The 24,674-nt window shown below is 37.3% G+C and overlaps 4 protein-coding genes across 6 annotated transcripts in view; 2 read left to right on the forward strand and 2 right to left on the reverse strand.

Moving 5' to 3' along the window:
• Positions 1–18: 18 nt before the first annotated feature.
• LOC117789934 (protein fem-1 homolog C) lies at positions 19–4,826 on the reverse strand. 2 transcript variants are annotated; one of them, XM_034629144.1, is made up of 5 exons: positions 4,180–4,826; positions 2,606–2,928; positions 1,178–2,346; positions 975–1,100; positions 19–545 (listed from the first exon to the last, which is right to left on the reverse strand). In XM_034629144.1, the coding sequence occupies exons 1-5, from the start codon at positions 4,398–4,400 to the stop codon at positions 321–323; spliced, it is 2,064 nt and encodes a 687-aa protein (XP_034485035.1). In that variant the 5' UTR covers positions 4,401–4,826; the 3' UTR covers positions 19–320. The 2 variants fall into 2 exon arrangements, with proteins under 2 accessions (XP_034485035.1, XP_034485034.1); XM_034629143.1 differs by having other exon boundaries at positions 975–1,103; positions 4,180–4,825.
• Positions 4,827–4,866: 40 nt separating this feature from the next.
• Positions 4,867–6,077, forward strand: LOC117789935 (single-strand selective monofunctional uracil DNA glycosylase). Of its 2 annotated transcripts, none has more exons than XM_034629145.1 (2): positions 4,867–5,255; positions 5,522–6,077. In XM_034629145.1, the coding sequence occupies exons 1-2, from the start codon at positions 4,920–4,922 to the stop codon at positions 6,047–6,049; spliced, it is 864 nt and encodes a 287-aa protein (XP_034485036.1). In that variant the 5' UTR covers positions 4,867–4,919; the 3' UTR covers positions 6,050–6,077. The 2 variants fall into 2 exon arrangements, with proteins under 2 accessions (XP_034485036.1, XP_034485037.1); XM_034629146.1 differs by having other exon boundaries at positions 5,115–5,238.
• A 379-nt stretch (positions 6,078–6,456) lies between these two features.
• LOC117791751 (tRNA-specific adenosine deaminase 2) lies at positions 6,457–7,312 on the forward strand. The gene has a single exon (XM_034631625.1). It carries the CDS (start codon positions 6,563–6,565, stop codon positions 7,043–7,045), a length of 483 nt encoding a protein of 160 aa, XP_034487516.1. The 5' UTR covers positions 6,457–6,562; the 3' UTR covers positions 7,046–7,312.
• Positions 7,313–7,519: 207 nt separating this feature from the next.
• Positions 7,520–24,674, reverse strand: part of LOC117789560 (serine-rich adhesin for platelets) — a 46,776-nt gene continuing 29,621 nt past the window's right edge. The window contains 3 exon segments of the mRNA XM_034628590.1: positions 7,520–8,354; positions 8,935–12,002; positions 12,337–14,646. Of these exon segments, the coding sequence (XP_034484481.1) occupies positions 8,061–8,354; positions 8,935–12,002; positions 12,337–14,646 (5,672 nt within the window). The 3' untranslated portion in view covers positions 7,520–8,060.

The raw sequence follows: 24,674 nt of genomic DNA on the forward strand, positions 1-24,674 counted from the left end.
AATCGAAAATAATTATGATTCACTTTTATTTCCTATACAGATTTAATATCACGTTTATCGCTTACACTTTTTGCTTTTGTTATACATTTGTTTATCTTCATTTTTTTTTTTTTTGCTATTTTGTTATTGGTTTGTTTTTTTTTTTAAATAGCTGTAGCCGAATAAGTTAACAATAGTAGGACTGTTAGATAGATAAATATGTATATAGTTAAGAAAAAGAAACAGAAAATACACTGGTAAAATTTCGATATGGCCCAATGAAATACACATGAGAGTACTAACAATTTCAAATAGTGACAGTGACATGCAAAAGTCTCATCTCATGGTTCATGGTTATGCACAAATTGCTGAAGCTGTTTGTGTAGCTGATCCTTATAACAAATCTTATGCTTACTAAGAACCGTCGCACACAGGCACTGCAGGGATATATAGTTGAGCAGCGGGATTGTATTTGTCGGATTCGAGGCTATCGAATCGTAGGGTCGCTTTTCGGCTCGATTCGGCTGATCAATGTCTGCGCCACACTTTAGCAACAGATGGATAATCTAAAAAAAACAAGGAGTGTAAACAAGATAAATTAATTTAAAAAAATAATAATAAATTAAATAATAATTTTTTTTAAGTTCAAAAAACAATCCCTTACAATAAGCCTAGAAAAAAAAATGATAAACGACAAAATTTTTATTTTAGAGAAATCTCTGCATTTTTGTCATGAATTTTAAATTTATGATTTTAAAGTTTTAGATTTTGGAGGGGTATCCTGAAAACAGTATCTTTTTTAATTTTTAAATTTTTATCAAGAGCATCGAATTGATCTTTCATTATTGATGTGAAATAAAAGAAATTCCTAAATATGAAACAAAATTTTTATATCAAAATCAAATCAACGGAAGATAGAATTTTGTATATTTATTCTTTCGATGGCTTAATAAATGTAGTAAAGTGAACAGATTGAATGTTAATGATTTACTCACCTCATTGTCGTAGTTGTAGGGCTGACAAGCAACATGCAACGGTGTTGATTTGGCTTCATTTTTCGTGTTCACATCAATGCCGCACTCAATGAGCAATTTGATGACATCGGCGTTGGGGAATACAGTCTTCTGAAGGAATATATAAATATATATTTAATAAGATATTAAAATGTGTAAGAGGTTCTATAAAGAGATGAACTCACATCGGCAAAATTATCTTCAGTAATGTAACCGCTCTTGATCACATTCAGTCGCGATGCAGCCAGATGGAGAAGAGTATCTGAAGTGCTGGCACTACGCAGATTCCCCATAACGACCGTCTTGTGAACGGCCTGAAAGATGAGCTTGTGCTGAGCCTCTGTGTGGACGGTATTAATCAGGAGATAGATGAGATGAGCGAGACAGCGAAGAACACGATCATAATTCTCCTGCTGACGCCGGAAGACAGGTCGCACCTGCAGCAATTCTTTAACCTCAACGGCACTTTCGGCCAGCGTACGAAATACACCCAAGACATCCTCAAATCGGGGCAACTGTTGATCCTGTTGCAAGTAGCGAGCACGTGCTGAATTTTGACTGGTATTACGCACATGCAAATCCAACATCAGACGTACTAAAGCCTGGGCCGCAAAACACGTCTCAAAATGCAAGATGGACCAATTGGAGACGCGAACTTCTAGCAGGAATCGCCACAAATCAATGCAACGTTGCAGCTGCAATGCATCGGCATAAGAAGCACCACGAAATGTCAAACGAAACAACATATCCTTGTGGGTTAAGCCCAGGACACGTTCACAAATCAAAAGACTCTGCGTACGCATGGCATCCATATCGGTGGCAATATTATCCAGCTCTTCTAGAGTAACAAACTCCACGGCATTTTCGTAGGCATTGCGCAGCGGTACCTTTGGCTGCTTCTCAATGTACGGCGTATAGGCGGCACGGATGTGATGTGCCATACGCCAATGCAGAATGCAAACCCGCGACTCATTGTGCTCATCCAGAAAGGTGGAGCCCATCAGCTCATGTGCCTCGGCAATGCGTTCAACCGAATAATTCAATTCTTTTTTCAAATAATCAAAGATCTGATGAGCACCTTTCAAACAGGCCGTTCTTAAAGCATCGTCGCCATAACGACTCTTGGCAAATGGATCAGCGCCCTGTTCTATCAGCATTTTGGTCGTATCCAATCGATGCTCCTGTATCGCATAATGCAGTGCCGTCTTATCCTGTATATCGCGAGCATTAATGTCCGCTCCCTTGCGCACCAGGTATAGGCAAAGTTGCACCGACTGCACCGAGTTGATCAGACAGGTACCACCGTTAATGTTGGGCTTCTTTATGTCTGCACCGTTCTCAACCAAGAACTTAACTGCAATATCAATACAATGTTAATATAAATACATGTTGAAAAAATCAGGGACTGAACCGTAATCGAAACCGTAACCTTTAACCGGTACTAACCGATTGAAATTAGTACCCGTAACTGCCAGTCTAACCATTACAAAACCGATAAACCATGATTTTCAGCAAACGAAATTCGAAAACCAATAACCGACACTCTAATTTAAAGCGATATTCGATTCGGTTTGTTACCCTGCTTAAATTGAAATTGAAATCGGAAATCTTACCAATATCTGTGTGGGTCATATAACAAGCACTGCGTACGGGTGTTGAACCCGAATCGGAAGTGGCATTTATGTCACAGCCGATGCGAACCAGATACTTGACCATGGCCAATTTGCCGGAGACAACAGCTGCCCACAGTGGCGACACATAGTGGAAGCTATTGTCCTCGGGCACTTCAAAGTGTCCTCTTTGCTCAATGTCCGCCTCGCAAATGGTTATCAGATACTCGGCAATTGCAACTGCGCCACGTTTGCACGCTATGAAAAGTGGCGCACAGCCATTGCGTTGCTTTCTAACCACTTCGCGACGCGACTCTCGACCATGTCTGCAAATATACCAGAATATATACATATAAGGATTATCATTTTGTATTACAACAAATTAAGAATCAAATTATCTTATAAATATAAAGCTCTTTGACCAGACTCACTGACTGATTATTGCACAGGACAAACCACAAGACCTAGGAGGCTGAAATTTGTACACAACGTAGCTGAGACGATTATATTTCATATAATTATTATTCTAAGTATTATTCAGATAGTAAGAGAAAGAATGAAAATCAATTGTGGCACTCATTTCTAAAAAATTAAAACAATCTATTGTGCTAGGCTCTCAGATGTTGTTCGGGAGCGCTGAGCGCTGTATTAAATTTTCGACTGATTTTTCCTATGGCAGCTATATGGTATAGATGATCGATTTTAAACAAATTTAGTCAGGACCTTTAAGACCAGCCCATATGCAAATTCTGCTAGATTGCGTGAGTGACACAAAGCCCGAACGAGCACGTGCCCATCTCTAGTATATAGAGAGCAAAGCATTGATTATGGGTTAATTGACCAGCACGCTTATCGGACGACAAGCACGCTGGACTTTTTTTTGTTTTTATCTGTTTTTATACCCTCTGACCATTAAAAATGGGCAAAAAAGGGTATAATGTGTTTGGCAGAATATATGTAACAGGCAGAGGCGACGTGGTAGACCCTACAAAGTATATATATTCATGCGCAGGATAAACAGCCGAATCGATCAAGACATGTGTGTCAGTCTCAGAGACTATATGAGCTAAAGACTTCAAACCTAGTATTTAGTTTCCTGGATACCGTACCGTAGATTAAGTTTGTTTTTATTTTTTGATCGGATCTTTATATCATATAGCTGACATAGGAACAATAGCTCAAAAATGGAGTTTTAGTATGAAAAAGCTCTTTAACGAATCTGACACAATATACATCTGGGCTGGTATTATAAATAATGACCAAACTTGGTTCAAATTGGACCACCATCAAATCGGACAAAATCAAGTTTTACTATGAAAAAGTTTTTGGTTTTTTGATAGATCTTATACAAACTGATAGAATATGCATTTAGGTGGTGTTTTATGGTTATCTGGACCATATTTGGTTTAAGTCGAGTTACTATATTATATAGCTGCCCAAGGAGCATTCGGTCAAAAATCAACTTTTAGTACAGAGTACCTGGGTGCAGGGTAATCCACTGTCGAGTGAAGCTAGCAGCAGGCAGAGACCCCTTGTTATTATTTGGCAGTGTATTTGTGTATTAATGTTGTACGTACTTTTCCAGCTCGTGGCGTAAATGGCGCGACAAAATGGAATCCTCCTGACTGCGTTTGCATTCCTCGACCAATTCGTGATTGAGCTTTGTGATTTCCATCTTCGGACTGCTCTGCTTGCGTTCGTGGGCCATGGGCGGGAATTGTGGGGCGAGAGGTTGGTGGTGGGGGCTGGAGCGCCGCTGTAGCTGTTGTTGTGCGCCTTCAAGTCCGCTGGAGTTCATTGCAATCCAAAGCAGAAGAATTTCATTGCCAAACGCAAATAGAGAGCTCACTTTCAGAAGGTGCAATTTTTTAAGTATTTAGCGTCCAAGGCCAAGCGCTTTCTTTTTTGTTGTTGTTGTTCTTGTCGTTTTTGCAATTTTCCTAATCAATTTTGTGTGTGTTGTATTAGTGTGTGTGTGTGCGGAGGGGAATGTAAAACAGAAAATGCGTTTTTGGACCACTGCAGTGCATAATATGCGTCGAATCGAAGAGTAACTCAATAACAGAACAATAAACAGTTAACGTTTTCTTTGACTATTTTTAATATTTTCTTTTATTTTATGTTTATGTGTAGCAAAAAAAATACAACAACAAATGACAAAACAGGGTGAACAGCTGTCGTCGCTAGGTGCCAGTGTTGAGCAACACAATGTTATTGTCAGTGCTGCAAAATGCGCGACAGCATTAAAATACAACAATAAAATTCAACAAAATTGGCGTTTTTATATGGCGCTTAAATTTTCTGCAGCTTAAACAAAATGTTAAAACAAAAGCTGGAAAAACGAAAGATGCAGCAACAAGCAGTTGCAATTGACGACAACAAGCCAAAGACAACAACAACAACGCCGCTGCCTGGAACGAGCAGTTCCGCATTTTTCTCTCAACCGTTTTGGCTGCGCTTCTACGAAATTGAGTGCGACTTAAACGAACAATTGGCGACCCTTGAACTCCCTATAACTATTAAATGTGCTTACAATCCAGTGCAATATGCAGCATCGTTGCATTGCGCCTACTTGCGGCGGTATTTAAATGGACGAAAGAAGCTCATTTTTATTGGAATGAATCCGGGTCCAAATGGCATGGGACAGACAGGCGTAAGTGCAGTTGTACCCGTACTCGTACCCGTACCGTTAGAGCTGCAGAAACATCGGTGTTTTCGATTATATTTAAAAAAACATCTATGTTTCAAAGTCGATTTAACTAATGCTAAATTAATTTTATCAAACACTTTAATTTTAGCAGCATTTATTAAATTAATGGTAAATTAACATTAATAGTTTTAATCGATATTTCTGCAGTTCTAGTACTTGTTTACTTTTATTGCTATTACGAGTATATATATATTGTATATTTTTTTCAGGTTCCCTTTGGCAACGTACGCACAGTGCGCGACAAAATGCAGCTGACAGGTGAAGTGCTGCAGCCAACTGTATTGCATCACAAACGACCCGTTGAGGGACTCAACTGCAAAACTGAGGAACCAAGCGGTGTTCGTTTGTGGGAGCTATTTGAGCGTTTGTCAGGCAATAGTATCGATACCTTTGCACAGCAATGCTTTGTTTACAACTTTTGTCCGCTGGCATTCTTCGATGAAGCGGGTCATAATATTACACCGAGCGAATTGAAGGGTGAATTCAAACGGCAGATACGGGATATATGCTTGGCTGCATTGGATAAGTTGCTTAATCTGGTACAGCCAGAGATTGTGGTAGCTGTGGGTAGTTATGTGTATACCACTTTAGGTAAGTCGTCGTTTTGTAAGTCAGTGCTACTTATCGGTTTACCACATCCAAGCCCGCGCGCACTTAACAACACAAATTGGGCTGAGAAATCCACCGCTTTTTTGCAACAACACAATTTAATTAAAATTATGCGCAATGAGGTATAAGCAATAAAATAAAAGTACAATTTATGTATTTACAAGTCTCACAGTTAAAATGTGAAAGGCAGTTGTTTAGTATTTAATTTAAAAATTATTTTGTGATTTTTTAGGACTGGTTAAAATGTAGATAAATCGTATAACCTCTGTTCCTGTGGCACAACAAACTTCGAGCATTTATAATAAAATGCAGCTCTATTTTATTTAATTTCGCAATAAAAAAATTCAATATTTGTTTTTTTTTTAAATTTAAATTTAAAAAGCGCGCGTATGTCCAGTGCTATAAAACAAAAAATAAAAAGTGTGCCAGTGCTGCCAAATGAAATAAAAGTATGAAGCTGCTAAAATAATTTTAATGTGCTAGTGTTGCCCTATGCGCTCGCGCGTTGCCAACCAATGCAATGAACAGCTGTTTTCGCTTGTTATTCTTTTTGCTTGCTGGTTGTGATTGATTGTGTCGTGGCGTCGTCGTCGTTAGCTGCTCTTCTGTTTTGATCAACTGAAATAGATTTTCCATGCGAAATGGCGGCTTTTATGGAGGAAGCTTTAGTGGAAGCGCGCCGTGCACGTGACGCCGGCGAGGTTCCCGTTGGCTGTGTTTTTGTGCACGGCGACGAGATTATCGCACGTGGTGGCAACCAAGTCAATGTGCATCGCAATGCAACACGTCATGCGGAGTTCATCTGCATCGATGCAACGCTAGCCTACTGCCGTGAGAAGCATTTGCCGGCGCGAGAGACATTCAACGAAATCAGCGTCATCGTGACTGTGGAGCCCTGCATTATGTGCTCGGCAGCCCTGCACACGCTGGCCGTCAAGGAGATTATCTATGGCTGTGAGAACGATCGATTTGGAGGCAAGACAGTGGTCGATGTGGCTGCCGTTGTGGGTCAACGCATTAACATCACTGGCGGTGTTCGTGCCGACGAAGCCCTGGCACTCTTAAAGGAATTCTACAAGGGTGACAACCCTGCAGCGCCGCCAGTGGCCAAAAAGAGGAAATGACTGTCTTATAGTTAGAGAGAGAGCGAGAAGAAACAAGGAAATGGAATAGAAATCAAGTCTATATAAACTTAAGTTTCAGCCCATTTAAAACTCTTTGTATATGTTGTAATTTATTATTATTAACTTTAAGCATAGACTAAGCTATAATATGGCGTTCAGAACGTTTGTTTAAAACATACATACAATACATAATACAAAAACTGTGAAAAGTGAAAATCGTTGTGTATGCAACTGTTACAGATAATCGATAGATGATAATGGAAAATTCAAAATCGATTAAGTTGTTTTTCTTTTAATTAATGCTTAAGTTAGGGCTGTTGATAGTTTTCAGACATTTCGATATATAAAAATATCTTTTCATTGATATGTTTGGTGACAAATATCGTTGACACAAATATTCAAATTAGTTGTGTTTCCACTAATTTGTATTATTTTATTGCTATTTTTAAAAAATATTGAAAATAACGATGCTAGTGATAATTTAAATTGTTCGTGTTATTTTTTTTATAAATATTATTTTTACTTGATAGTTTAGCAAACAAAATATCGATGATATAACTATTAAAATTAGTTATTAATTCCACAGATTTTTACTATTGAATGATATTTCAATAAGCCTAGTACCGACACCGGAAATGCTAAGAAACCCTTGTTATACTTATTGTAATTGCACTACAAACTTATAACTAGTTTATATTTTTTGGCTCTGTCATTTGCTGGGCAAGCGATATTGTTGATTGTTAAAACTATGCGCTTGCGCAGCAAACAATTCCATCGCCTTTTACTTTTAGTTACAAAACTAATTTTATGTGTGTGTGTTTGTGTTTAAGTGATGTAAAACAATTCGATACAGCGATATACAGACTTTGGAAAGTCTTTATATAGATATATATATATGCTTATTTCGTGTACAAAACCCGATTAAATCATTTCCAGGTCATTTTAAAATTTGCATATATATAAAGATATTAATATCAAATTTGAAATCGATTGCTCTCACATCACTAGAGTGTGCTTAGATACGCAGACTGCGACGTCTGTGACCGATGTTGACCCACTCCAGTGGCACGCTGTCTGTCACGCCTACACTGTAAGTAGCCGGGGTGCAGTTGGTCAGTTTTCGAGTTGGTTCACAACGTCGGCTGACATTCCAATAGGCAAAGCCTTGCGGACAACGATAGATTTGACCCTCGATGCGATTTGTCTGCTGGAAGTAGTTGCACTTGACGAATACCTGGCTGCATTCATTCTGGTTCAGTGCAAAGTGTCCCTCCTCCGGACAAAGTGGCGATGTCGAATGGATTTCCACCTAATCGAAAAGATTGTTTCAATTAGTCAAATTCAGCAAGTTGTTATAATTTTAAAAATATATATCGATAATATTCGATGTCGATAATATTTGGATAAAAATATGTATGTCATTATCAATAATATTCTGATATCCGAAAATATTTATTGATATTTATGACAAATCGAAAAGAATTTTATTATTTGTTCAATTGAACATATTCTTAAAATTTCAAAATCTAGGTGTGATTACCATTTTGTTATGTTTATAAATTTTTTTCAAATTGGTTTTTCATTATGGGTCTATAATTATTTATTAAGATACTAAGAAATAGCTTTTTTTATTATTATAAATTATATCAGTGAAATTATTATTTAGGTATGATTTCAAATAAGTTATCATTTGAAAACATACAATTTTAATTGATATTTTTGATCAATCAAGTATTGATATTATCACTATGATCGAGTTCAAATGCGTTGTGATATTATAGAGACGGCAAAAGTAAAAATTTAATTTCGATATTCACATCGTCAAAATAAAATCCCTCAAATATATATATCCCCAGTTATCGGACTATATGTATTTATAAAATACTTGCCAAATTCGTTTGATGATTTTCCTCAAATGTATGCGTCCTTGAGGAGCCTTTATTGCTGCAGCTATCATTGGGTTCAGGGTTGCCACATCGACACGATTTCTCGTGGTAAACAGTGCCGTTGGGACATTGGAACATTACAATATTCAGATTCGATTTCTCATTTTCATTGCACTGATAGAACATGCTGCATTGTTTGGGATGTCGACGGAATCCCGAAGGACAGACGAACAAACTTTGCTCCTCGCTAACTTCTGGGCATGGGACAATCGAGCTATTCGAATTTTGGGGTTGGGCTTCCGTTGTGGTTTCAATTATTTCAGCATTAGTTGTCGTTTCCAGAGGTCTAATTGTGCTGCTGGTCAGGATTGTAGTTGTAGTTTCAGGTAGAGCTGTTGTTGTAGTGTCAGGTCGAACTGTAGTTGTAGTTTCAGGTCGAACTGTAGTTGTAGTTTCAGGTCGTACAGTTGTCACAGTTTCCATAGTGCTTGTTGGGGCTTCGGTCCATTGTGTAGTTATTCCGCTTGGTGTTGTTGATGCACTACCTCCAAAAGAGCAGTTACCAGAAGTTACTTGATCTGCATAGTTGCAAGTCTCAACCGATGAATCCCACACAGTGCCTTTAGGACAACGGAATTTATAGACTTGATAGCTGTTGTTGTACTTGGTGCATCGGTAATAAATGCTGCAATCCTGAGGATCAGCGTGGAAACCTTCAGATGTGCAGTTGAAATTGACTTCCGGTTGTAGTGTAGTGCCGGAACTGACTTCTGTTGTTGTCGGTGATTCGGTAGTTGTTGGGTTATATCCGGGTATCGATGTTGTTGGGTTATATCCTGGTTTCGATGTTGTTGGCTCTTGATAATTTTCTGTGGTCGTTGGATACTCGGTTGTTGTGGGTTTCATCGGAGAGTCTGTTGGCTTTGTGTTGGGTTTCATAGTGGAATCTGTTGGTTTCGTAGGATATCCAGTGTTGGGTTTTATTGTGGAATCTGTAGGTTTTGTTGGGTACTCAGTGGTGGGTTGCGTTGTGAAATCTGTTGGTTTTGTGGGATACTCAGTAGTGGTGGGTTTCATTGAAGAATCCGTTGGCTTAGTTGGATATTCAGTGGTGGTGGGGTGTGTTGGATCTTCACTCGATACTGTTGTAGACTGTTGAGGATATTCTGTAGTGGGCTGGATCGTAGTTGGAGCTTCAGTTTGACCCGAGCAACGGGGAACATTTCCGACATGATCGCAAGTTTGTAGATCTTCGTTCCAAGCAGTATTTTTAGCACACATAAATTCATGTTTTGAGTATGAATCGCCGTTGTTTACGCAGCGATAGAACTTGCGACAATTGTTTGGATCAGCCATGAATCCATTTCCGGTACATTCGGTGCCTGGTGGTAAGTTTGGCACTGGTGTAGTAGTCGTTGGAGGAATCATGGTTGTAGTAGGAGGATATGTCTCACTTGTTGACATTTGAGTGGTTGTCATGGTTGTAGGTTGAGATTCCGTTGTGGTTGGTCTGAAAGTCGTAGGCCCCATTGTAGTTGTAGGTTGAGAATCGGTTGTGGTTGGTCTGAAAGTCGTTGTAGGTTCCGCTTCAGTTGTCGTTGGTCTATAAGACGTTGTCTCTATTGTGGTTGTAGGTTGAGAATCCGTTGTGGTTGGTGTAAAAGTCGTTGTAGGTTGTTGGGCTATAGTCGTGGAATCCGTGCCGATTTCAGTTGGAGAAGTTGTTGTATTGGGAGCTACCGTTGTATTGTCACAAGGACCCTTGTCAGATTCGGTCGTTGCATTACCATCACTGTTAGGATTGTTAGGATTACACTTATTCAAATCGTGGTTGCAGGTTTGTAAACTCTGATCCCAAACAGTTCCGGCAGCGCAATGGAAGGGAATCTGGTCGAAGCCGCCTTTACCATTGCTAATACAACGATAAAATTTGGCACAGTTGTTTGGATCGCCGATGAAACCCTCGGATTTACAATCTCCATTTCCAGCTGGTTGATTTGGCTGTTGTGTGCCAGGACTTACTGTAGTTGAGGGCTTTCTTGTAGTTGTGGCTTGAGAAGAAGGTGTCTGTGTAGTCGGTACAGCAGATGGAGATGTGGTTGGTCTTGGGGATTGCGTATTGCCTTGCATTGATCCCTGACTTGGCGTTGTATTTGAACTTATTGGGCGTTGCGTTGTCGCGGCATTGTTGCAGTTTTTATCTTTCACGGCCCAGATATGATTACAGGCCAAGATCTGAGCATCCCAAACAGTTCCCGGGCCACAAGAGAAAGCTACTAGACCAAAGCCTCCTCTGTCATTATCGACGCAGCGATAGAACTTGGCGCAATCACTCTCATCACCCACAAACTGTCCATTCATTTGACAGCTGTCAGATGGTTTTGGTGTCGAGGTGGTTCCAGAATTACTTGGCTTAGATGTTGAGGTCGATGTTGTTTCTTCACTGTTCGATGACGAGGTCGTAGTTGTTGATTGTTGATTATTGTTCGATGTGCTATTGTTGCTCGTTGAGGGACTGCTCACCCGCTTACATTTTAAGTTTTCCATTTCAACTTGTGCAAGATGATCACAGCTATTGGCATTGGGATGCCAAATTGTGTTCGGTGGGCAAGTAAATGAAACCTTCATGTAACCACCCTTGCCATCATCAACACAGCGATAGAACTTTGAGCAGTTATCGTTGTCAGCCAAAAATGTCTCTTCACTTTCACATTTCTCCGCTGGCTTAAATGGTTTCTGAGTAGTGGACGATGTCTGATTCTGGTTTGAGGATGACCCTTGATTAGAGGAAGAACTTTGATTCGAAGAGGATCCTTGGTTAGATGATGATCCCTGGGTGGACGACGATCCTTGATTCGATGACGATCCTTGGTTAGATGATGAACCTTGAGTCGATTGATTAGATGATGAACCTTGAGTCGATTGGTTAGATGAGGAGCCTTGATTAGAAGAGGATCCTTGATTGGATGAAGATCCCTGATTAGATGAGGAGCCTTGGTTAGATGACGATTCTTGGTTGGATGATGATCCTTGATTAGATGACGATTCTTGATTGGATGATGATCCTTGGTGGAAACGATCCCTGATAAAGACCCTTGGTTAAAGAGCAATCCTTGGAAATGACAATCCTTGGTGGAATGATGATCCTTATTGGAATGATAATCCTTGGTGGATGATCGCAATTGATTAATAACGTCCTTGAATTGGAATGATGATCCTTTGGAAATGACAATCCTTGCTTTGATGAGAGACCCTTGAAATGACATCCTTGATTGATGATCCTTTGGTGATGATCCTTTGGATGATTCCGATTGAATGAGACCCTTGGTTTGAGAAATCCTTGGTTGTTTGACGATCCTTTGGATGATCCTTGCCTGACAATCCTTGATCCTTGGAGCAGATCCTTGTTGGATGATCCTTGGTGATGAGATCCTTGGTTGAGATCCTTGAGATGAGATCCTCTTTAGATAGATCCTTGGTTAGATGAGGATCCTTGGTTGGAGGAAGATCCTTGATTGGAAGAGGAACCTTGGTTTGAAGAAGATCCTTGATTAGATGAGGATCCTTGGTTGGACGACGATCCTTGATTAGACGACGATCCCTGACTAGAGGAAGTTTGATTGGAAGATGAACCTTGGTTGTAAGATCCCTGACCGGCCATAGCTTTGCATTGCTCCTTCTGCACATCTGTTGGATGGTTACAGCCCTTTGAGTCAGGATCCCAAACAGTACCTGGTGAACAGTCAAATGAAATTTTATCAAATCCACCACTGCCGTTATCTACACATCGATAGAAAATTGTGCAATCCTTCTTGTCAGACAAATATGTTTCCGTATCTTTACATTCTCCATCAGGATTCAAGGGCTTGGAAGTTGTGGTAGAATTCTGACTACCAGTTGAGCTTGAAGTAGACGAATTTTCACTACTGGATTGATTAGAAGACTGGTTTGCTGAGTTTGAAGATGAATTATTTGATGAGGAAGTGTTTTGTTGACTGCTGGAAGATTGGTTGCTACTTGAGGTGGATGTTTCTTGCTGACTGCTAGATTGATTGCTACTATTGTTGTTGGAAGACTGATTGCCACTTGTTGAAGAACCTTCAGTGCTGCCACTAGATTGTTGACTGGAGTTGTTAGCATTTTGATTAGCATTATTTGTGGAAGAGCTCGATTGTATATTGCATTGTTTTTTTTGATCGTCATCAGGAAGAATGCAAACTTTCTCCTCTTGATTCCATATAGTTCCAGGTCCACATGTAAAAGGTACCTGCTCCAAGACTCCATCGTCATTTAGCCTACATCTGTAAAATTTGGCACAATCAGTTCTATCGGGAATATATGTTTTCTCGTCCACACATTCTGTAGGATCTGGTTTATTGCCATTCTGGTTTTCTTGGTTATTGGAAGCAGTGGAAGATTCATTGCTGCCAGAATTTTGGTTATTATTGGAAGACTGGCTGCTTTGATTACTGCTAGACGATTGATTGGTTCCCGAATTTTGGTTATTATTAGAAGACTGGTTGTTTTGAGTACTGTTGGAAGATTGATTGCTTCCGGAATTTTGGTTATTACTGCTGGAAGATTGATTGCTTCCAGAATTTTGGTTGCTATTGGAAGACTGATTGTTTTGAGAACTGCTGGAAGAATTCTCGCTCTGGCCTTGATTATTAGAGGTTTGATTCTGATTGTTATTGGCATTTTGATTACTGCTAGAGGACTGATTGCTGCCGGAGTTTTGATTGGAGCTTGAGGACTCGTTGCCTCCTGAATTTTGACTTGAGGAACTTTCCGAGTTGTTCGACTGTTGATTACTACTTGATGTGGATGACTCATGATTTGAGCTCGATTGGTTTGACGAGCTTGTAGATGAGTGGGTGGAATTAGAAGACGATGACATTGAGGAGCTTGTTGAGGAGCTCTGCTGACTGCTAGATGAGGACGAAGATGAGGTTGTATTCTGATAGCTTGATTGTGATGATTGCGTAGATGATTGATCTGCATAGTTATCGCTCAGAGGATCGGACTGCTTGCGACATCCGCCATTCGAGCGAACATTAGATATATGATTGCACGACTGAAGGGATTCGTCCCAAGCAGTGCCATCAGAGCAACGAAATCCGATTTGATTATATCCGCGTCCATTCGAGATACAGCGATAGAAGACGGTGCAATCATTAGGATCACTCATAAATCCATCATTGGTGCAAGCGACTGTCTCATCGCCAGCTGAACGCAAAGATGATGATGATGAGCTCGTAAAGGATATGACTGAAACACCCGTCAATCCTGTCAATCCATAGTTAGCAGGCAACTGATTTTCAGTGGCATAGGTGTATAGTTCAATGGCGGCGGGTGTGACGGCTTCCACATTGGTCCCGTGTCCATTTGGGCTATTGACAAGCCCCTCATACGCCAGCTGGCTGACCTCATCTCCATCTATTTCATTCTCCTGCTCGTACTCGTTCATGTAGTTTACACACTCGCCACGTCCGGCCAACATCGGGGGCAGACACAATTGAAGGGTGCGCGAAAAGACAGTACCCTCCTTGCAGGCAAACATGTAAGGTTGAATGAAGTACTCCGTCCGCTTTTCACAGCGATAGTAGATGCGACAGTCATAGTCATCGGGGAACAGACCCTCCTCTGGGCAATAGAACGCAACGTCCTCATCATCATCATGGACGGAACGTGCATAGACTGACGAAGATGGAATATCTGCAATAAAAGTTAAGTGATGTGCGTTTTAGGACATTTCGATTAAAAATACGAATTCGAATACGAATACGAATATATATTAATATTGTCACGCCAAGCGGCACTACACTGCGAGAAATGTAAGCGTTAATATTTACACTTTAAGTATTGTATATCCACTTAATAAGGCAATTTTTTTTCTTAATTTAAGCTATGGAAGTACGTCCGTTAACTATAAGGAAGATATTTTAAAGTGCAAAGAAATTAATGTCGAGTTTTATTTACTAACTACTACTACTAGCTACTAACTACTAACTACTAAATGGTAAAATCAAATTAAAAGCTATTCGTAATTAAGTATGCTTTTAATTAATTTAAATGATTTGATTTAAATATGTACTATGAATTTTCGAAAGTTAATACACAAATATTTCATTGAACAATCCATTTTTATGTAAAAGTGTAGAACAGAGTGCATTTTTGTCTGATCCTTGCCAATGTACAAGTGCATAGTATATCCAGGCAATTGAGAACCGGCCGCTGGAACAAACCATTGAACTGAAACTTCCTGTCACAAATGCCCCTCTTGAATATATTTTGCTCAATTTTGTCTGACAGTTTTGTATTTGTAATTTTTTTTTGGTTCAAAGCGGGATTTTTCGCGCTGTCAAAATAAATTTGATAATTTATTGTCATTCAATGGATGAGCTTGTTTTTTCATGCTTCTTCTTATATATGCTAGTATATATATCTATATATCTGTACATATGTATACTCGTACTCATATTACTGCCGATGCTGCGATGCTGTCGCGCATTCCAATAAATTTAAATGCATTTATGGCCTTTACAGCGGAACAAATTCATTTTGAAAATGAATTGTGTATATATATTTTTTTTTTTTTGCCTTTTTTCCCTCAGGCAGCAGCCACTTCATTTGCCACATTTTTCGGGTGTGTCCTTATAAAGGAAAACCAAATTGTTGTTGTGGCATGCAAATCTGGCAAAAACATTGTAAACGCGCGTCTAAAAATTAGACCTCGCCTGGGTCCTAGACATAAATTTGCATCAGTCAGTGCGAGATTTTTATTGGAAAAATGTAAGCTAAAGCCAATGCTTTATGGCCTTGCATGCTTTGAACCATATAGGTCCATTTATTTCGGCCAAATTGCCAAATCTAATGACCATAAAGTTTAATTATAGCTAATGTCTGCATACTAGCCGACCTGAAATTTGAATTATGCTCATAATAATAAAATAATTCAATATATTTAGTCGGTTGCTGGAGTATTTGCGGTTTCCTCTGATTCGAATTATTGCAAATATTAATAATAAGTAAGTTCTTGCTTGTAAACAAAAAGGTATTAATTTAAGTACACTGGTAAAAATTTTTTCAAAAACAAGCTTTTAATATTTTTATAAATATCCCTTTAATTTGTTTTTCCTAGACAAAAGTGGGATTTGAACCTGCGCTTGTTTTTAACTTAAGGCCGCGACTCTAACCAGAGAGCCACGGGACAACTTTTGTTTTCAAATGAAAGTATAACATATGTTATTATTAATTTCCTAACAATTTAAAATTTTTATTCCAATATTATAAAATGCGATTATTTAGATTAATATGCTGAGTATTAGAAATGTTGTATTAAAATGTTCTTTTTTAAGAACTAAATATGTACGATGTATGTTCTTGAGCTTAGAACTTGGTCTTTTTTCAGTGTTCCTATTTCACCCGTTTAACACACTTCAAGTTACTGTGATTTGCAGATATTTCAAAGCCAAGAATCGGAATTCAAGCAACTTAACATACAGCCAATAAATTAAGTTATTACATTGGTTTAGAGCGCGTATCTTTCTCATGGTGGGCAAACAATCATGAATTCTTAATGCAAATATTTACACATGCATGAAACCCAATTGTCGAGCCCATTACTTAGGCATTGGGCATCCAGGGGATGGGTATTCAGGGGCAGGGTTGACGCTGAGGCGAAATTGACCGTTTTGCGATTTTAATAATATATGATGTGTACTTTAGAGCTTATGCAAAATGAAATAAAAGGAGCGACCGCAAGCTTATGCGGCAATCAACGGACAACGGGTAGCGGGTAACGGGCAACAGGCAACCGGGTAACGGGTAACAGGCAACAGGCAACAGGCTGACCGCAGAGCATGGCCGCAAATAGTTTCGAATAGGCCATGTCTCTATGCCCATGTCCATGTTCTGGCATAGACACTGCCAAAATATGTAATATTGTTGTGTTAAAATTTCAATTTGCTGTATTAAGGCACATTATGCTCTACTAAATGTAGTTATAAAAGCTAGAATTATTCGATGTTAGCTTTCACTAGTTTCAACTCATCTGATACTCCTCAGAAGCAACGTTTATAAATTTTAAATTATTATTTACAACATACAGTTAGGTTTTATAAAATTAGTTATCCATATTGATTGTATTATTTTTAATTAACACTCATGTAATCGCACTTAACTTAATTAAAATAAACGTTTCGGTATGAGCTATTTTTGATTTTATAATAAATGTAATAAAATATCTCATATTTTTTATTTTAAAAAGTTTCAAAAATAGATTTATTTTATTTAAATTAATTATTTATTTAGATTTATTTTTTTACCTAAGTCAAGTATTTTCTAGTAAAACTTTCTTGATTGTTTTAGTTAAATTTCAAGTTTCTTAACCGTTTCTGGTTTTTAGGAGCTTTGAGTTTCCGAATAGCTCTCAGAAATTTGGCGTCACTTATTAAGCAAATGACAAATAGTAATTAACAAATTTTTTGTCTTTTCGTTCTCTAATTAAATATTTATTGAGCAGCGCTGCTCTCTGGTTTTATGTGAACGTAATAAAGAGAGCACACGCCATTAAGCTTACTTCGTTGACCAAAAATTTTCGAACAAATTGCATGCTTTGCGAGTAGCAGGGTGCTGAACGGTGGTGCAGAGTGCTGTAGGGTGGGTATGTTGTATGGTATTGGACGGTAATGAAAGTTGTTAGTGGTTGGGTAGTTGATGAGGGGCATATACACACCGCACACTGTTGGCAATTTTAATTTTAATTTGATAAATTGAAACAATGTTTGATTTGTTACCCAACACAGCACACAGCGAAAGAAATAGAAATAGCGATAGAGAAAGAGAGAAAGAGAGATAGAGAGAGAGAGAGTAACCGACAGAGATGGAGAAATTGCAAATATACTTAAGTCTTATTGCTGGCTTGGCATTTTCCGTTTCCATTTACGCCCGAGGCTCTTGGTTCGCTAACCTGGCACATTTTAACATTTAACGTATAATTTGCGCTTTGCTGCATTTTGTCAGACAAAACGGAATTGCGTAGTGGCGCGCTTAATTAGTTATTCGAATCTGGCTCAGATATACGAGTGTTTCAAAATAGTTAAATGCTCCAGGCGCTTAAAGTTGTCACGTACCTGGCAAATAACGGGTTGGGCATATATACATGTATAACTATATCTGTATATATAAATCTCTTTGTCCTAAATCACTTATGCACTCACTCACTGACTGATTATTGCACACCCCATACCATAAGAGCTAGGAGGCTGAAATTTTCACACAACAAAGCTGAGACAACTTTATCTCTAAATAGCTTACTATTAAATTTTTGTTTTAAGAAATCAAGGTAAAATAAATTGAAGTCACAACTAAACTGTCTAATATACTTTGACATTGGTCACAGCAAGGAAAAATTGCCGAATTTATTGTTAGCTTGAGTTGTGATTAAATTATCTTGCTATAGAATCAGCATAAAACTAGTTTTTGGAATAAATACCATTAAAGAAAAAATGAAAAAATTGGAATGTCAGTTTTAATTTAGCTATTTCGTATTCTAGCAAGATGTGAGCTTTCTGCGCTTTGTTCTCTGTTAGCTGCATGATGTAAATATGATATTTGGGATTATTGAGCTGCCGTACAAAATTTGTCGCTCCCAGTTGAGAAGCTGTAAGAGCTGAGCAGCTGACTGTGTTCATGTCTACACTGCTTAAAAAAGTTCTAAAAACTAAATTTTGATCTCAGAAATAAAATTTTGGTGTACAAAATTCAACTTGGTTTTAAAAACATTCCAAATAAGACCAAGTTGCTATTAATAAATTTCAAAATTTTGGTTTTTTTAAGACTACTGATAAGAAAAAATGTTCTCAAATGCTTAAGACACATTAAGTAAATAAAAATAACAATATTTTTCGGCTTGGTAGCTTGGCTTTTTCCTGGCATGAGTGGGATTCGAACCTGAAGCAAATTCATCTTTTTCTAAAATTTTAAAATATTTATCTTATCTTATCAAGAGCTGCAAATATTTAGATTTATATTCTTAGTAGTAGTAATTTGGTCTTAACATGGTGCTATTTTAGACCAAAATATGTAAGAATGTTTCTGATTATATAAGTTGGTCTTTTTTATTTCGACTGTATGTCCATGGAGGTAATTTCATTTGTGTCTGGTGGCATTTCGTCGCTGACTGCGCCGACTGCATTGGTGGACAGTAGCGTACGTGTGCTGCCAGGATAGTGTCAAGGATTATACGATGGAAAGAAATAAAAATGGTGCTGTATTTAGTTTCAAGTGTATGTGTAAGCCACGGCCTTAGATGCGCCAAATGACCAGTCAGAAGAAATTCAATTTATTATACAGCTTGGCTATTTTTTTTTGACATTTTTGCGAGATGATAGTATGCCTGGTTCTCTGACAGTTGCTGCGTCTGCTGTTTCTTAAAAAAAAGAACGAGCTAAAAGTATAAAAAAGAAGAAGAAGAAGCAAACTGTAAGCTAATTCCAGCAGCTGTCGCTTGTTGAAAATTCTCTTTGCCTGTAACTGTTACTACTCTTGGTAGTAGTCAGTCGTAGTTTTGTTGGCTTTATTATTCCCTATTTCGGAATGCAATGCAGCAGCTGCGTTTGAATTTCGCGCTCGAACAGCTTTTAATATTGAAAATGTCCTTGAAATCATTGCAATGCCCAGTAGCAACATTACTCATACGCAACGAGTGACACAGTTGCTCTCACAAACTTCGTAATTTTCATGCATAATTCATTTGTAGATCAAGAAAGAAATTTTTGCGGACATCTGTGCTATAAATATATTAAATATTTAAATGCTTTTGTCGCCCATTTACTCTGGAAATTGCCTTTGACTTTGGCAGCAATTAATTTGAATTTCAACAATTTAAGAGCATTCAGCACTTATCATGTCAACTAAGTAGTTGAGTGGCAAGAATTGCCGTCCGTCTATTGAACTCTTTTGCCCGAGTTGCCTAACTAACAGCCTGGTTGCTAACTGCTGCTTGTTCTGGCTTGTTCTGTTGGCTTGTTCTGTTGCCTGCTTCTGCTTCTGGCCTGCTATCGTTGCTGCTAAATTAAACATAAAGCGCTTTTAGTTTGAATCACGTTCGTCTCAATTAAACTACATTAAATTCAATTAGCAAGCAGAAGACACAACGACGCAAAGTGTAAGCAACATTGCCATTACGGTTACAGCGCGTCCAGGGGGTAAAGTAAAAATTCTCGAATGTAGACGCAACCTGACCCACAAACTATACATATACACTCAGAAAAAAAAATCAAGATTTTTGTACTAAAACAGCGAATATTGAAGCTTAAACGATCTTAAGAGCTGACCAAGGTTAGAATTTCCAATAAGATTTATCTCGGATGCTTTAAGTACCTTTTCTGTAAAGTTCAAAACATACTAGGCTTGTTTAAATTGGAATATTATACATCATAAATAGTATTGCGTATTGAGAATTTTAATAATTCGGACAAAGTAATCTTAAACTTCACGTACCTAATTTAAGACTGGCTTATATTTTATTTTGAGTGTATAGCACGTGACTATGTCGTTCTTAGCATGGCTTTTCTTCGTAACAATTGACTTTCATTACATCCTACAATCATGTTGCATTATTAAGCGTTGTCATATTTGACAGGCCCAAGGAGATGACGACTCGACTCGCCACGCCTCGACTTCAGGATGACGATGACTCGACTCTATCCCAAGACCTGTTGTACGACGCGTTAGTTCGTTCATGTAATTAAGTTAAATATTTAATTTAATTGCATATAGTAGACACACAACTAAGCACAAGATACGAGTACAACTAAAATGACTCATAAAAGGACACGAACAGGCACTAAGACAATGTACTCCATTGAGTCACTCAAAATTATAATGAAAGCCAGAAGCAAAAAGCTTTTCCGCACAATATTGTGGAAAGTGGCTTGTCTTAGCCTCACTTACTACTACACTAACAAAAAACGGTTATAAACACAAGATTTTGATTTCGAAACAAATTGAACATATATTTTTTTATGATTCTGTCTTTTTTGAAATAATCCTATTTAATAAGTTTTCCCTTGACCATATTGGAACTCGAACCCGCGCTCTTTTTCAACTAAAGTGGTGACTTTAACTAGATTAATTAAATATTTTTTCATCAATTGAAGATTTTTATTCTTACATTAAAAACTGCGATTTCTTAGGAAAATTTTCATAGTGTTAGTAACTTGATCTTAAAATGGTCTTATTTTAAGAAAGAATTATGTAAGATGAATTCTCTTGATTTTAGAAGATGTTCCTTTTTTCAGTGTACTCTATTCAGAACACCAAAGGCGACGGACCATGAAACAGTTCTATTCGAAACGTGTCACCTTCTAACCAGACTTCCAAGACCTTCTTTTTTTGCAGATTTCCTGGCCGTTGTCATTTCCAGAACTTGGCTCACATGCTTAGTTACTTCATTAGGCGTTGACCCCTTTTGGCCATATTGTTATCATTGGAGTTGACCTGCTTTCGACTGGTCTCTATATGGTTTCTTCCCCTTTTTTTTTTTGGCATAGTCATATGGCATGTTAGTAGTCTGTTTGTGCCCGAAAATAGGGAGTTCCCACAGTATTAATCAAGTTGCTTTGTAATGAATTGCGTGGTAACTCACTGCGTTTACTCCCTCATTTAATGCGTATGTTTATGACATAGCACCAATATTAAGCAGACGGTTGATTTCCTTTTATCAAGAATATGCTTAGAGTAGGCGAAACCTTCCTAAATAGATATACATTTACTACATCTATATCAATATTTAATCTTGTACTATATATTAAAAAGTGTCCCTAATCACCCAAAAAATCAAAAACTCGTCTTGGATTACAAATCGAGGATTCCAATTCTAGCTCTAACTTTGCTAGAAAATTCAGTTTCTTAAATTTTATCGAATCATAATTTCCAAATTTATTTTTTATTTTTTGTTTAACATTTTTTTCAAAAATATTGAAGGAGAAGATGTTTTTGTTTAAGTAGTTCTTTTTTCTAATTTTTAAAAATATTTGATCGCTAAATCAACCAATATCTTAATAACACCACTTTTTCCATTTTTGAGAAATGAAATATTCTAAAACTAAAAAAGAAATTTCTGTTAATTATACATTTTTCTTATTATGTGGGCTATTTAAAAACAATGGCGAATTTCTAAAACTATGTTAATAATATTTTCTGAGTATATGTAATCTTTTATTGATTCCAATACAACGTTCGATAACTTGGCCAACTCGCAAGTAAAGGCCAATAGCCGGCAGTTATAAGGCGCTAAAACTTATATGCTTGTATATGTAACTTTATCCAACATTAAGTATGTAGTATGTGAGTGTGTATATGTGTGAGTGTGTAGAGTGTGTGTTTAGCCCGCGGATCTTCAATTAATTTCATTTGTAGTGCGGCGCAACAAAGTGCTGCCAGCTATTACTAAACACATACAAAAGTATCGTTGTACTTACAATATTTTCAATTAAGCTTGCAGCAATACACCACAAGAATAATAACAATTACAACCGCTGCAGTAACTCTATAGAAATATAGAAATGTTTGCCTTTAAAGTCTAAAACTAGAGTATGTGTGTGTGCACTGAAAAAAAGACCATCTTCTAAAATCAAGAGCATTCAACTTACATATTTTGTTCTTCAAATAAGATCCTTTTATACGAAATTACTAATACTAAGAATACTAAGAAATTTCTAACTTTCTAACCAAAATTCTTAGGTCTAAAATCTAGATTTTAACATTATTTTTTTTTATCAGTGTGAATGCTTAAAATTCTTCCTTTTTGCATTGAAGACACACAGAGAGGTTTATACTTCGAAGCCCACCCGCGGTTGAAATGTTTCTAATAGAATCCTAGGCAGGAGGAACGAGTGACAAGGACATTAAAAGGGGTTCTGCCTTTAAGAGACTATTGTCTTCGGCTCACCGCATGAAACGCCAATGATAACAATAAGAACAGCTGTACGCTTTATGCTGTATACACTGTACACCCAGTAACCAGTAGAGCTGTGGGGCGAGGGACGCTAACAAAGTTGCGGTTGTACAATGTGCATGGTAAATGAATAGCTCACAATGAATTAAATTTGTTCGAACTGGCAGCAAGAAGGCAGCAGAAACAAGGAATAAAAGTGGAATCAAAGCAGCAGGCGGTAGTTGAATTGTTGTTGCTTCCTTCACATTCTTAGATTTCTTGTTGATTGAGCGAAAAGCAGAAACTTTTGCTTTTGATTAGTTTTGCCCAAGCATGATAACTATATTCGAAATCTGAGAAAATATTTTATTAAAGCCATTTGTTAGATTTTATTAAGTATCTGCAAAAATGTTTTAGCAGTCAGATGATTTGGCAGCTCTTAACAGCTCTTAAATTTAAAGTCATTGAAATAATAAAGAAATTTGTGTTTTTAGGATTAATAAAGGTATTCAAAGCACTGACCAAGGTCCAACTCTCATAACCTTACCAAAACTGAAAGATCTCGATGTCGAGTTTTATGCTAAGGGTCCCTTTGATATTTTGAAAGTTAAAAATTTTAAATCTTTAGCTTTCACTTATAATCAACTCCTTCGATTCTGAGAGGTTTCATTTTTTTTGTAAAAAATCATGTGAAATCAGACAAAAATTTTAACTTGTAAAGTTGCTAGGTCAAGGGTTGAACCAACTTCAAACTTCCATAACTTTATCAGAAGTTAACCGAATTTCAAACGGAATGTCATTTTGATCATGATTTGGCTTCCAAATTCAATCTGCATTAAAATTTTATTAATTTCGTGATAAAAGATATTTTCGGTCTTGTCCGGTCGATTTCGATATCAATGCTAATGGTCCCCCCTTTGAAATTTTGAAAATTGAAAATTTTAATTCTCTAGTTTTCACTTTTAATCAACTCCTTATATCGTAATTAGTATAAAACAACACTTTAAATTCGATTCTGAGAGGTTTCATTTTTTTGTAAAAAATCTTGTGAAATCAGACAAAAATTTTGACTTGTAAAGTTGCTAGGTCAAGGGTTGAACCAACTTCAAACTTCCATATCTTTATCAAATGTGAACCGAATTTCAAATGGAGTGTCATTTTGATCATGATTTGGCTTCCAAATTCAATCTGCATTCAAATTTTATTAATTTCGTGAAAAAAGATATTTTCGGTCTGTTCCGGTCGGTTTCGATATCAATGCTAATGGTCCCCCCTTTGAAATTTTGAAAATTGAAAATTGTAATTCTCAAGTTTTCACTTTTAATCAACTCCTTATATCGTAATTAGCATAAAACAACACTTTAAATTGGATTCTGAGAGGTTTCATTTTTTTGTAAAAAATCATGTGAAATCAGACAAAAATTTTGACTTGTAAAGTTGCTAGGTCAAGGGTTGAAGCAACTTCAAACTTCCATAACTTTATCAAAAGTTAACCGAATTTCAAACGGAATGTCATTTTGATCATCATTTGGCTTCCATATTCAATCTGCATTCAAATTTTATTATTTTCGTGTAAAAAGATATTTTCGGTCTTGTCCGGTCGGTTTCGATATCAATGCTAATGGTCCCCCCTTTGAAATTTTGAAAATTGAAAATTTTAATTCTCTAGTTTTCACTTTTAATCAACTCCTTATATCGTAATTAGTATAAAACAACACTTTAAATTCGATTCTGAGAGGTTTCATTTTTTTGTAAAAAATCTTGTGAAATCAGACAAAAATTTTGACTTGTAAAGTTGCTA

This window comes from Drosophila innubila, assembly GCF_004354385.1.
Source record: "Drosophila innubila isolate TH190305 chromosome 3R unlocalized genomic scaffold, UK_Dinn_1.0 2_E_3R, whole genome shotgun sequence".
NCBI lineage: Eukaryota > Metazoa > Arthropoda > Insecta > Diptera > Drosophilidae > Drosophila > Drosophila innubila.